The 15,241-nt window shown below is 31.6% G+C and overlaps 1 protein-coding gene across 2 annotated transcripts in view; it reads right to left on the reverse strand.

Annotated features, from left to right (window-relative positions):
• Positions 1-15,133, reverse strand: part of LOC113511921 (bifunctional 3'-phosphoadenosine 5'-phosphosulfate synthase) — a 38,357-nt gene extending 23,224 nt beyond the window's left edge. Inside the window, exon 1 of one of the 2 annotated variants that reach the window (XM_026895647.3) lies at positions 14,912-15,133. In XM_026895647.3, coding sequence (XP_026751448.1) covers positions 14,912-14,950 — 39 coding nt within the window. In that variant the 5' untranslated portion in view covers positions 14,951-15,133. Of the gene's footprint in view, positions 1-10,202; positions 10,416-14,911 lie in introns of those variants that run through there. The other variant, XM_026895646.3, reaches the window with a different exon arrangement.
• Positions 15,134-15,241: the final 108 nt, after the last annotated feature.

A 15,241-nucleotide genomic window follows, 5' to 3' on the forward strand; every position in this document is an offset into this window, starting at 1 on the left:
AATCAAGAATGACAATGCATGAGGAGTACCATAGGCGTCTCAGTCTATTATATATAACGTATAAAAATATATATAATGCATAAATACATAGAGAACATAATAAAATAATATCAACTATACAGCTACAATTGGCATCAATAAACTTATTAGTATGAATATAGTTGTCTTCCTAGTTAGTTTTTTTTAATAACTTCAAAAACTTCGAACAGCTATTGTTTTTTTTTTTATTTTACAAAAAGTTTTGCGTCTATGGTACGATATATTCAATTGATATAACATGAAGGTCACAGATAATATACCATCACGCGATCGTAAATACTATGCACACATACACATATGTAAATAAACACATAATAATTATGTACTTTGTGCTGAACCGTTAGGTATTCGGGTGAAAATTTTATTGCCCATTTAAAAAGATAAAATATTATACGAGTGTGTAGTCTAATTTATTTATTAAAATACGAAAAATTACGTAGATATAGGTCTGCATATTTTAGTTAATTCAAATATTAGAAAAAACTCATGTAATTAGTTAAATATTTTATTTTTAGGATTCCATAACAAAAGGACAATCCTATAAGGCGGCTTAGTCTATACATTGCACCAGCGTCATTGTCATACTCGTATTAGCATTTGCCATCGATTTGAAATAGTTTTGAATGCTATTAAATAGATGTGTGTGTGTGTATATATATATTATCTGATATTTGTCTAGCTAGTGTGTTTATTTTTTCAGATTCTAAAAATTTTATAACTTTGTGTTTTAGCGTTTACGTTTAAGCAGTATTTATGTTTTTATGTATTTGTGTCGGTGTTTATATACACGTATCATTGTATATATGTATATGTATAATAATATGTAGTATATATTATATTATATTTATTAACCAATGTAACAGTTTTCGTATAAATAACAATAATAATAAAACAATTTGCATTATAAAATAATATTATATTATACATATAATATTATAAATTTTTATTTTTAGATGTATGCCTTGTTTCATAGTTTTTGTGAGTCGTATTCTTGGCAATTCCAATTTATCTTTATTTCTCGTGGCGTAACTATGATTGGCTGAATTTTTGCGAAGAGTACCTCCTTTATCACATATTTCGAGTAAAGAATTATATATGAACAACGATGACAGTCATTATACGTTGTTGGATAAAGTGAGGTCTAACTGAGGTGCGTTTATGAATTCCGCATAAAATCCTCATAAATCGCTTTTGTTGCCTTAAAATTTTTAACACGAAAGTAATAGATATTTGCATTATTACATGTGTTATATCTCCATATTTAAAAATAAAGGATTTTTGTCGTATCCCAATCAAACTGTATTATAATTACTCCTCTCCATCCAAAAGTGGAAGAGATCGCTTTTAGCGATTTCAAATTAAATCAAATGGACCATCAATGAAAAAGCCTGATTCCACCCAGTATCTAATATACTTTTTAAACCAGTATTTTTTTTGTTTGAAATAATAACAGTTGATAACGTTTTAAGTAAATATTACAGGAAAATAGAACGATGTTTTTAACTAGCACAGTTTATCATCTAAAATCTTTTATAAACATAACTATTGTAGTTAATTTTATATATTTATTTCTTTATACTTTATTGCACCAAATAGAGAAATAAATATTACGATAAATAATATAGGTAAAGTGATACAAAAGGCGGTCTTATGACTAAGCAATCTTTTTAAATTAGATAACCTTTGGTAGAGGACATTGAGAAATAGTTTAAAATAGTGTTCCACAAAAAAAAAACATATCTCAATTTTGGCAAAACCAATCTTACAGATTGGGTATATAAAGTAAAAAAAAAAAGATTTTTCAAATCAGTTTATAATCGATGGAGTTATGAGGTAATAAACAAAAAGTATAGCCGAATTGAGAAGCTCCTTCGTTTCGTAAAGGAAGGTGGCGCACTATAATATACAAATATGATATACGAGGTCTGTCCGGAAAGTTCGTATATAGGTAAGCGCAGGACCCCTTCCTTATGTCCCTAACAATGCTTCAGTTCTGGTCTGACCGCCGTGCGGTGCGAATACGCCATCTGTGAAACCTCTTAACGAAACCCCGTCGGCATAGAGCCCGCTTCCGTTGAAGAGCAGCGCGTCGTAATCAAGTTTCTCTCGAAACTCGGCAAGAATGGCCGTGAAATTTTTGCCGATCTCAGAACAGTTTATGGGGATGATGCTGTGAAGGAACCAACCGTCCACAAGTGGCTAAAAAGTTTCAGAGAGGGCCGAGAAAGCGTTCAAGATGACCCACGTTCAGGACGTCCTTCCACTTCACATTCCGACGAAAACGTGGAAAGAATTCGAACTTGTGTTAATGGGGACCGTCGTTTAACGGTCAGACAGGTGGCTGAAGAGCTTAATTTGGGCAAAACCGTGGTCCACGAAATTCTAAGAAACGAACTTCAAATGAAAAAAATTTGCGCCAAGATCGTTCCCAAGCTTTTGTCCCCGGATCAAAAATCACGAAGAGTTGCTTGCTGTGAGGACTGGTTGGAAGCCGAAGAGAATGGTGACTTTTTGAACCGAGTCATCACTGGAGATGAGTCTTGGTTCTACGAATTTGATGTCGAATTAAAATCCCAAAGCAAAGAGTGGAAGACATCCGGGGAACCACGAACAAAAAAATCAAGAAAATCCCGCTCAAATGTCAAGACAATGTTGATTGTTTTTTTCGATGTTCGGGGGATTGTCCATCAAGAATTCGTCCCTCCAGGCCAGACAGTTGATGGAAAATTCTACGTCGATGTGCTCAGACGCCTCAAAGCTCGTGTGGCACGAGTTCGTCCAGAATTGGCGCGAGAGGGGCGTTGGATTCTTCACCACGACAATGCCCCTGCCCACACCTCTCTTGTTGTCCGTGAGTTTTTGAGTAAAAATTCCATTACGGTGACCGAACACCCCCCCCCCCTATTCGCCGGATTTGGCCCCGTGTGACTTCTTCTTGTTCCCAAAAACCAAATTGGTACTTCGGGGGCGGCATTTGGGGGACATAAATGAGATAAAAAAAGCTACGACGGGGCAGCTGAGAAACCTACAACCAGAGGACTTTCAAGGAGCCTTCTCACAGTAACGGCGTTGGCACAAGTGCATTATGTCACAGGGGGAGTACTTTGAAGGGGATAAAATTGATTTACCTGAATAATTGTAAAATAAAATTTTTAAAAAACTTTTATACGTACTTTCCGGACAAACCTCGTAAACATAATAGGACACATGTAACTGGAACAAAAAGAGGAAGTCGAAGACAGAAAGAGTACCTACAGTGGTGTAAAATTTCAATTTCAATTTGTTGTTACTGCCAAATATTCATTGTAAGGGCCAATATAAACTTATTTTCTAATACATTTCTGTCAAAATTATTATAAATTTAGCTCATGACGGATCCATAGAACTTACTAATGTTAGATCATCATAAACTAAGTTTTTGAAAAATTATCGAATTAAAAATATTAGATTAAGAACAATGGCGCTTCAAAATAAAACTTAGTAGAACTTGACTACGATTTTAAAGCTAGCAAGCATTTGAGCGCACCTACTTGTTATAGAAAATGAGTTCTATAGCGAAACTGCCAGAGCAAAATATGAGTATAATCATTATCCTTCTTAACATTATGAATGTGAAAGTTTGTTACCTCTTAGCGTCCTAACGGCTTAACCCATCACTATTAAATTTAGTATACAAATTCATTACAGAATGGAGAAGGACAGAGACTTATTATACTGGTCAGTAACATATCCCGATTACACAGACCAAGTCGCAGGTAAAAGCTAGTTGAAAACAAAATGGTTGATACCTCATAATCGTAAGATCTATAACTACGCCATGATTATATGGAAGAGCGTATCTTTAAATTATCCCAAAGTGTTTTAGCTTTATTGTAGGAGTTATTTAAAATAAATATTTTAAAAATATACGTTGTAGTATAGGCAGCTACTTTTAATAATTACATACACTAATTAATATCGAATCTGGCCGACTCAAAAACTATTACCAGTGACAGAAACACTATTAACAAACGCAAGCAATTTGAGTGACAATGCTAGGCTTACCTTCTCCCACTTTAGACTGTAATCGGCAAAATCGTAAACATATTTATTTTACCAAAAAACGATAAAATTTCGATGAATAATGTTTTAACATATACATTTTTTTTTCTTAATTTTGGGTTGTAATTGCATATACCAAAGGAATTGTTAAGGTTGATACAAATATGGCCTATATGTTTGTAAATAACCTAGTAACATATTATGCAGTATAAATACGCAATCGTACAGATATTATAGAAGTTACGCCGCCAGTTATTTTACGTAAACCTGCTACTTTCTCCTAATGATTTTATAATAAAATCATTGCTTTCTCCGCATACTATTCGATACAGCTTAAAACTGTCGATGTATCAATACATACACCTGGTATATTTCCTTATCATCATCTACATGGTTTTATTCCAATTGTTGAGCCGGCATAATATATTTTCACCTTTCATTTATCTCTATTCACAATTACTTTTGCATTCACTCCCATTCCGACCATATTCTCATTTACACAGACCATCCATATCTTTTTATGTACCTTTCTTTACCGTAACAGCACAATTATTATTATCCACAATTATATTTTCTTAAAACGTGCCCTAAATTACCGTGTCCTAAGTCCTAATTTATTTATTTATTTTATTAAAACACAAAACAAATGCACGCTTAAACATAGCAAGAACTGTACATAAAAAAAAACAGGTATTTTGATTATCTAAAAAATATGTACTCACAGCATGATCAACAAATTTATAATTAACTTGAGAAGCGTACAAGAAAAATACAAGGAAACAATGCCTAAGAATAACAGGCAGCGACCAAGAAAAAAATATGACAAAAATACACACATACTCGTAAGCTGAAAAAAAAAACTTTAAAATTGGGAAACAAAAAAAAAAATTAAAATATTTTTAAATGCCTCAAGCTACTAGTATTTTAAGCGACATTTAAAAGGAGGAGATTCAATCAAATCGTCGCTGTTCCTTTTATATGTCAACTTTTTGCGTGTCAACCGATATGGATAATTCTGATTTATTGCCGTGTCAGTCTAATATAATATTAAATGGTAAGCACCCACAAGTAAATACATATACACACTATTTTGGAGAGCAAGGTTTTTTTTAATAATAGGATCTAATTGTCTCATTGCTATCTATATATCCAATAAGGTCGACCTCCAGACGGTTTCCCCTAGAAACCTGAATTCCTCACGGACCAACTGACCTGCTTTATCCTCACCTATCAATCCTCGCTGGCGTATACCGATAGCGCAGGCAGGATCACTATTTCAATAAAAAAAAGGGCTACTTCTATTCTTAATGGTATTATTTATTTATTCTTTATTGGCCACATTTTAAAAAAATATTTGGTACAAAACTTTTTGCAATATAGCATTCTCTCCCAGTTAACCTTTGGAAAACAGAAATATAATTATGTATGTAGTTACAGACATATCTTTATTTACTTATAATTTATATATATATATATATAATATTATATCCACACTAATATTATAAAGAGGATAGATTTGTATTTTTGTGTGCATGTATGTTTATAATGAACAAACTCAAAAGCTACTTTGCTATTTTAAAAAATTCTTTCACCATTAGAAAGCTGCGTTCACCCTGAGTAACATAGGCTATATTTATTGCTAGAAAAAATTAGGGATCCTTACTAAATAAAACTTTAGTAACGTAACTAAAGGTGTAAAAAATGCTGTAAAATATCTTTCGTCACGTACGCTGCGGAAACTGTTGGTGATAGAACAATATTATATTCTACAATATTGAAGAAAATATCAATAACTACAAAAAACTTCGTGATACTATATGTACAACTATTATCGTTATAATATCACAATAACCACTGTTTAAAATGTTGTAAAAATGTCCACCCGTGCGAAACCGGGACGGGCCGCTAGTAATATATACAATGATCATATATTTATACTTACATGAAAACATTATCCAAAAGTAACTTACAAATATGTATCACAAAAACAAACAAATATACATGATAATTAATAATATAAGAGATTCATATGCTTTCTTTTAAAAAGCATTATATTTAGTAACATCATTGTATTACGCTGTTGGAGTATGTAATAATATTTAACAATTGAATAACGTTTTAATATCTTTGAAAATACCTACTTACTATACATAGAAAACACCTGGATCAATAAATATTACACAACTAAGGACGTCAATACGAGTATCTGAGAATTTTACAAATATCTAATTCTAAAATAACGGCGTCTAATTATGAAAAGATTGCAATAAATACTGATTTAAAAAAATTTAATTTCTCAATTACTTATCATCATCATCATTTCAGCCATTATCCGTCCACTGCTGGACATAAGCCTATAGACTGCCATGAAGAACGGTCCTGAGCCACCTGCATCCACTGCCTCCCTGCAATGCATTTAAGGTCGTCACTCCATCTAGTGGGGGGTCGTCCCACACTGCACTTGCTCGTACGGGGTCGCCACTCAAGAACTTTTTTTGCCCCATTGGTTCTTATTTAATTACTTATGTAAAATAAAAATTATCCTATTTTATTACAGGTAGCTTTTACCCAGAACTTTGTACCTATGGATTTTAGAATAGAAGAAACTAAATTTTAAATCGACGTTCAGAAATGCAACTGTGAAAACCGCATCCTATTTGATGTAGTAATTATTGCATGACACCGAAACAAACATAGACAGACAGAAAAAATTCTAAAGATTGTTGTTTTAGCTTCTATAGCTGTTAATAAAACCCCTCATATCATAGTTTCATACATATCTCCTATGTATAAATATAGGCTAGTTACTTATTATATTATTTAACTATTTACGTCATACTTAGATTGGAGGCAAATTTTCAGTATTTATATTATTTGGTAACAGCATCTACAAAATAAAAAAAATCCAATATTTTTAATACTGCCTCAGAAATGTCCAACAATTATAACCCATATTCTGAGGCAAGGCCGCTCTTGCAATCTAATTCACATAGTAAGATTAAAATACTGTAAATATATTTAAAAAAAAAAGATACTGTAGATAAAAAAAGTAAGTAATATTAGAGGTAATATAATGGTTTTGCTCTTACGTATCTTATATCTACCTACTTCAAGGCAAAAAGTTGTTGTATTAAAATATTTTGTATAGGTATCAATCTGTCCTTGATATGCCACAATACAATTCGCAGATATATTTATCTCGCACAGGTTAGATACAATCATACAATAATGTTTCACAAGCCCTTATAGAATCACGTTTCTACAGGGGGAAAGGGATTGTTAGTAATGGAGACTGAGAATCCCATTGCTAGCAATATACCCAACCAGGTCGACCTCCTCGCGGTTCCCCCTGGAAACTATCATGATTAATTCCTGATGAATTCATCATGATGGGCTAACTGGCCTGTTTTCATTCTCATCTATCACCCTTCACTGGTGCTCCGCCAGCGTATCCCGTTAGCGCAGGCGGGGTTACCATACCATTTTCATTCATCAAAAAAAAAAAAAAAAAAATCACGTTTCTACAATTGCAAAAAGTTACTGAAATTTATATAAGACTAGCTTTTACTCGCGATTTTGTCCAACTGACCGGGATGAAAAGTAGCGTATATCCTTCTCCATCCCATATCTATATTTATAATAAAAAATAAGAGGTCAATTCTGTACACGAAATATAATTCCAAAATAACTATCAAGGGGTGATTAGTGATCGATACTGATGCCAAAAATGCAATCAGTAAAATTTTTGTCTGTCTGTCTGTACATTCGTTATAGAAACAAAAATTACTAGACGGATTTTAACGAAACTTGGTACAATTATTCCTCATACTCCTGGACAGGTTATAGTATAGTTTCATCACACTACGATCTATAGGAGCAGAGAAGTGAAGGGAAATGTTAAAAATGTCCATCCGTGCGACACCGGGACGGGTCGCTAGTAATATATATACACTAAATTTCATAATGATTGATTAAGCTGTTAAGGCGCTATAAAATAACAAACAAACTCACTTTCAGATTTATAATATTAGTAAGGACTAGGTGATTTGCCAACGTTGTTTTGCCTCGAACGCCACCTACCGGGTTTATTATTTTACCACGGAATAAAAACCCTGAAGTTGGAGAGAACAATATACCTACATTTACAAAATTTCAATAACATCGGTTGAGCAGTTTCTTAGATTAGAGTGAACATTCCTGAGGACTCAGGTGTTATTTACTTATAAAAGATTTTTTTGGCTTTTTTAAACTCCATATCCGTAACCTTACAGTATAATGCCATATCGTAACATTAAAAAAAATTTCAACTAAATGATTTTTTTACTAAGATACATATAAACCTACCAATAAATGCAATGATATTTCAATGACTAAAGTCCATTCATGAAAGGATATTATTATCATTGATGTATAATCATGTTAATCATTACAATTTGGATGATATGGGGAATTTAACCGACTTAAATAAAATTTAGAATATGGTTGTACTATTTTTATTGTCTCCTAACTCAATCAGTTATAAACTCAAATCTTATAGATTGGTCCCGTAGAAATTTTATTAAAATCGGTTCAGTATTTTAGTTGTTAAATCAAAATAACTGGTTTTACCACAATTGAAGTCGCTTTCCTTTTGTAGACCACAATCTTAATTATATAATATACTCGTAAATATGTAGAATATACCGTACGTAAAATGTCGGACAAACATATACCTACGAAAAAAGATAAAACAGTGAACGAGAGCCGTGCACTGAAATAAATATAACCAATAATTTATAGGACATTCCACTTGTTTGAATTATTATAAATTGTTTAATGTAATAATTGTCAGATGCTACACGACATCTTGAATTAAATGTTGACAGCCGGAAAGAAAGTCGACATTTGCGGTGAAAGGAATATGTTACTTTCGACGCACAAACGAGCGAACCTTCCAACGGCCATAACAACGTGGGAAAAACTATTAATAAACAAAACAATAATAATGTTACCTACATTATTTACCTACAACAAACGTATCTATAGCAAACAATTATGTTGTAATGAGTACCCAAATATACTTGAATATAAAAGTTACTTTTATACGTAACATGGAATGCAAACAATTGAACGGCCCACACGTTGGAAAGTGGTAACTGTCGCCTATAGACATGAACTGAGCCTTGAACATAGACTTTATTTAAGTTGTGAATTTACTATAACTTAATAATAAATAAATTTAAAATATATATATTTCAGTAGCTACAATATTTAATATTTATGCACTTCATGATGTAATCTTTGATAATATTACGAGAAAGTGAGTTTGTTTGTTTGTTACCTTATAGAACCTCAGTGGATTAGCCAATAACCATGAAATTTGGTATCCACGTAGTCTATGAAGGTATCAAAATTATCACTGGTGACTGATATTCCTTCTCATTTAATAAGTACGTTGAGAAACACACTCCGAGTACATAAGTAGTAAAAAAAAGATCAATTATGACAAAACCAGTTATTATATTTAAAAACTACTAAATCGATTTTAAAAAAAAAAAATTATAGAGCTAATCTGTATCCTTTTAGATAAAGAAAGAATTTTACAAATCAGTTTAGAACTGACGAAGTTATGAGGCGACAAACATAGAAAAAATACAAACGAATTGGGAACCTCCTTCTCAAAGTCGGTTGAAAATGTAATGAGATTACTATATCAATGAAAATAATATTAATTGTATATTTTATTTACGATGCATAAAATTTATCAATGTCAATCAACTTTAATTGTATTATGTAAATAAGAAAGTAGGTAAGTAATTACTTAGCCAATTAGTTATTTTTTTGTTTGTTTTTGTAACACGCATACGCAAGTACACACTTTTTTTTTAAATGTTCCCGTACCAATCATTGTATTTTTAAATCCATTGTATATTATTAGAACTATCAAAACAATTATTACGTGAGCAAATCTGGACTTTTTTTACAACTGTGAAAAATCTACTGGAATGCTACAGGTTTCATATTTTTTTATAGAGAATTGCATTTCCGACTTACTTTCCATCATATAAACATAGTTTGTTGTATAGTATTTCAAAAACAATATATTTAAAACAAAGTTTAATTTATGTTGCATAAATACTAACCACTCTTCCATTCCCGTTTCCCCATTGAGCTATATTATATTTTTCGAAGGTATCGTTGACCTTCTTTTTTCTTATTTCTAAACTCATTTGTGCGTGTTAAAAAAAGTCAATCAATCAACAAAACTGCACTTTCGCGCCAATATTTTTTTTAGGAATTCAATACGTATGGTAAAACACGGCAGCGTGCACGCTGCGATAAACAACACTGGCGGCATTCTGTTACCGACTCGTATTATAAATTAGTTGCAAATATTCACACCAGCAACATTTCAATTGGATATTATTAAATATAGTAGTAATAACCGGTCTAGGCTATAAATAAAAACATTCACTGGGAATAAAAAAAAAAGATTATGCAGGAAGAAGGACAACTCGACATCTAAAATAAGCACAAGAAGTAATATGGAATAGTAGTTTAAGATATTAGGCTCCATATTAATAATGGGAAAAGTTGTAGGACCAATTAAGTTTAGCCTTGAAATACATAATGTACCTATGAACCGAATAAATACGTGATCCTAACAATTCTATAATAACTGGTAATAACTCCAATAAACCTTAAGGACAAGCTAAAATCTTAGACCACAATATGCATTCTCTATTTTCCTTGATATTTGGGTGGATCAGAGTTTAAAGAGATTTTGAATCTAGGACTTAAATGACAACAGTATCAGCCTTGAGCATTGAGCTGCTGAGCATTCACTGCACCAATTAATTTATATACACTTATGTCTTAAGGATTCAACCGTTGCAAATTCAATTTTGAGCAAACGGTAGAGCCATCTTACAAGAAAATGCTTACTACGTTTGTCCAGGTGCGGTTTCTACTTTAAGACAAATTCACATAAATGGTCGTCGTGTCTACTACAAATGTGGCCAGATGAATTAGGAGTCGCAAACATTTTCCAACTTCTCGTATTTGTGATCAGTTCGGGAATATAAAATTCCACTCTCCACTATCTCACTCTCCTGTACAATCAGACAATTACTATTGTTTAACTGCTTTGTCTTGGACGAGTAGTCGGCAGTCAATTTGCGTAACTTATGAATAAAAGAAATTAAAATGAAAAGGTTTCGACTATGAGCAGGGTGAATCAGCAGCTCGACTTTTGTCTTGTTGGCTGTGTGTAAAGAAGGGGTGTCGTGGTGCAAAAGAAGCTGCTTTTCGGTCGTCACTCTTTGACCTTTTAGAAAAGTGGATAAAAGAATACTTGTGTACCAAATTCATATAAATTGCTCAGAAATCTTTTCACATTAGTTCCATTTTTACTTGACTCGAGGAACTTAAATGTGTGATAAAAAATGATTGTCAAATATTTTCCCATATTTTCTACACAGTGTAGGACAACCTCCTACTAGATGGAGTGACGACCTCAAATGCATTGCAGGGAGTCAGTGGATGCAGGTGGCTCAGGACCGTTCCTTATGGCAGAGTATGGGGGAGGCCTATGTTCAGCAGTGGACGGATAATAGCTGAAATGATGATGATGATGATTTTCCCGCCAATTTGTTCACTAAATACCTAATAAGGTCTTAAGTTTAAAAAAAAATATTATCGTGATAAGCCAGAAGTGCAAAAATTTTTGTGTGCCCCATGCAGTTACAAAAGCGAGCAGTTAAAAGGAGCGGATTACACTCCTGAGTGACCGAAATGACCTAACTTCTTGTGATCCTTTACTACTTCCCAGCCAGTTTAATAGAGCCAGTTGGATAGATAATAGTCAAACTATTATTCATTCAGTTTAATACAAAAATATTCTGAATAGTACATTAATATACATAAATACAGCATGTCATGCAATCGGTTATTAAACATTTACCATCGACAGGGAGATCAACCTCATTCCCTACAGCCTAAATGGTCGCGTACAACGTGGTTTTAGAGATATTTTCTCACACGAACATCCAGGTTATGGAATAAAAATCCTGCCGATGTTTTCCCAAGAGACTACAGCATGGGGTTTTTCAAAAAGGAGGTAAAGAGGTTTATACAGAGTTGGCAACGCGCGCGCAATATCCTTGGTATTACAGGCGTTCATAGGCTACAGTAACCGCTTACCATCAGGTGGGCTGTATGCATGTTTGCCACCTCAGTGGTATAAAAAAACCCATGTCATTAATGTGTTATTAACAAAATCATAGATCCATTCAGGCATTAGTCCTGAAAATTGATCATTAATAATTCTAATTTCAGTTTAGTAATTTTTTATTTATTTACTAGTAAAAAGTAGATATGTAGATATTATGAGATAGTTTGTACTTATCAAGTTATAATTGTTATTGTGGTAGAAGTTATTAGAAAATTTTCCAGGCATTTATATCTGTACTGCCTAAGAATAGTGAATGTAAATGTTATCATTAGAATACATTAATACAATAAAACAGTATTGTTGCTGTTTATCAATATAGTAAATAAGAGAAAAATATGGAAAATCCACGTAGTGTGAAACTACATGGATTTTCCATATTTTTCTCTTGAGGTTCTTCAGGTTCGCGACATTATGACTCTAAGCAGGCACTCTAAGATTATTGTTGACATACATGAGATAAGGTAAAAATGATAAAATAATACCTACTTACCTAATGATATACATATAATATTTTCCATTATTTTGTATTATGAAACATGAGAAAATGAAAGACTTGATAAAGATTACAAGAGATAAGTAAAATAATGCCTTGAGTGTGTGTAACTTTTTAATGCTACATAAACAACTATTAAAGAAATGTATTTGGTTGTTACTATAAATATATATGTTCTCAATTAGTAAGTTTTCTAATTTTGGATCATTATTTCAGTTATTATTACTAATCATAAGTCTCTCCCGTACACTGCCATCAGAAACAAACCTGAGCTACCTGAATCCACCAACTTCCTACACTATATAAGATTTATGAGACTGTCATTTAATAATGTTTCTTCCTCATCTATTGTTAGTTCTACAAGCCATTCAAAAAATTCATTGTAACATGTATAATGGACATTGTGGTTCTTCAACAAATTAGCTTACTTTGTTTATTAATTGACATCTGTGATTAGTTAAAAGAGAACTCATTTTGATAAAGCTAGCAAGGGCACATAATCTCATCACCTACATTAAATAAAGTCAATTGGATATTTGTCATTTAACTAAATGAAGGTCATTATTTTTTATCAAAATTAAATTATACCTATTTCTTTAATCTGAATGTCATTTCAATTTTATTAAAATATAAAAAAAAAATAAAGCTAACATTATGGTTATAGTATCAGTAGTAAAAAATTTAATAAAAATTTAAAGCGGTTACTAATAATCCTATTTAATTCCCTAGTTTATAAACATAGCAATTTTTTTTATTCCAATTCACACAGGCACAGTTAGAGGAGACAGATAATTCCTTATGAAATAAAAACAGTTTCATTATGTGTTAAAGAGATGTTGTAAAATATTAATTAAGCTAAAAAGAATTCTTAAAGTTGATCTAGAATATGGGTCACTTTTATAAAACTCAAAATTCACTCAACCATTTAACACTTTAACCAACCCAGCTGGAATTATTCAATAAAGAATGAGTGTTTTTGTCTATTTAGTCAACTGTTTGTAAATACTGTAATAAAATATAGATAGATTATAGATCAAACATATTCTATATTTTAAAATCACTTGACATGATCAGAAATATAAAAAAAAAACCAAGTATAATATAAAGTGGCCTAATTGAGCCAAACACAAGCAGCACTGCAATAGTTACAAAATTGAACAGTCAAAAGGTTAAATTATGAATGAGTAAGTAACATGCTTACAAATGTTCTCTTTTACAATAATAGTAGGTAACTACATGTGATTTTTTATTACTATCATCACAAGTAGCAACAGCTCTATAAATCTACTATATTTTATTAAAACTATTTTGACACAATTAGCACTATAAATACTTATCAATATCTATCTTATTATTATAACAGTAAGGAGCTATTTATTTCTGATGATATTCATATTTAGTCACACACATCTATAGACCTTTACCTGTATTCACCTGTGTTTACAGTGCATCTACACTTAAAGCAGGTATTAATTTATACTAATATATAAGGTGGAAGAGTTTCTTTATTTTAATCTGAATTTCTCTAGAACTACAAATCCAATTTCAAAAATTCTTTTTATATATGATAACTTATTTCTTGACCATTCTACAGTAAGCTACGACCACAGACGAAGTCATGGAGCACAGCTAGTAATAAATAAAACTAGGTAGTAAATAATTAAAACTAATTAGGAAATCCATACCATAATATTCTCATTCAAACACTGTACAATGCTAAATCACTTTTTACAGAAAAGATATTTGTATATTGTATGGTGTTCAAGGTGAAGTTTTATTACTAAATAGATTTAACTTTAAAGCCACAAATACAATTTAAGTCTTTACTTGGTTATATACAAGGCAAAATTTTTATTTTATGTAATTTGTGTTAAGTACATTATATTAAATTGATTGGCAAAAATTTTATGGATTATTTTCATTAATTATATTTCTTAATAATTATATGTAGGTAAGCATTTATAAATAATTGCTATTTTATTTGTAAATAACATAGGTAATCGCCGACAAGTACGGAATAAAGGAAATTAAATTCGACGACATTCGAATACTACCGGTTTTTTGAGATAAGTTTTCTAAATTAAATCATATATATGCAATATATTTAATGCATAATATCTACTTACAGATTTAAGTTTCTTTCTAGGCCGGGACGGTCCTTCCATTTTATCAATATCACTATAGGGATATTTATTGATAATTATCTAATTTATAAAACTATTGTTTTTATTTATTATTAATTGTTGTTTAAAATAAAATAAAGGTTGAAAAGTTATAAAATTAATATTTTCATGGTTTCTATATATTAAATAAAGCTAACAACATACTGACAGGACTGACACTCAACTACATGACAGAGGGAGGCTCAACGTGACCCCTCGAAATCTTTGCGTGACCCCAACCCGATCTTATTATGCATTGCGTCTTTTAGTATACTACCGGTGACAGTATTAACC

Source organism: Galleria mellonella, unplaced genomic scaffold (genome assembly GCF_026898425.1).
Source record: "Galleria mellonella isolate WM207_F2 unplaced genomic scaffold, CSIRO_AGI_GalMel_v1 utg213, whole genome shotgun sequence".
NCBI classification, from domain to species: domain Eukaryota; kingdom Metazoa; phylum Arthropoda; class Insecta; order Lepidoptera; family Pyralidae; genus Galleria; species Galleria mellonella.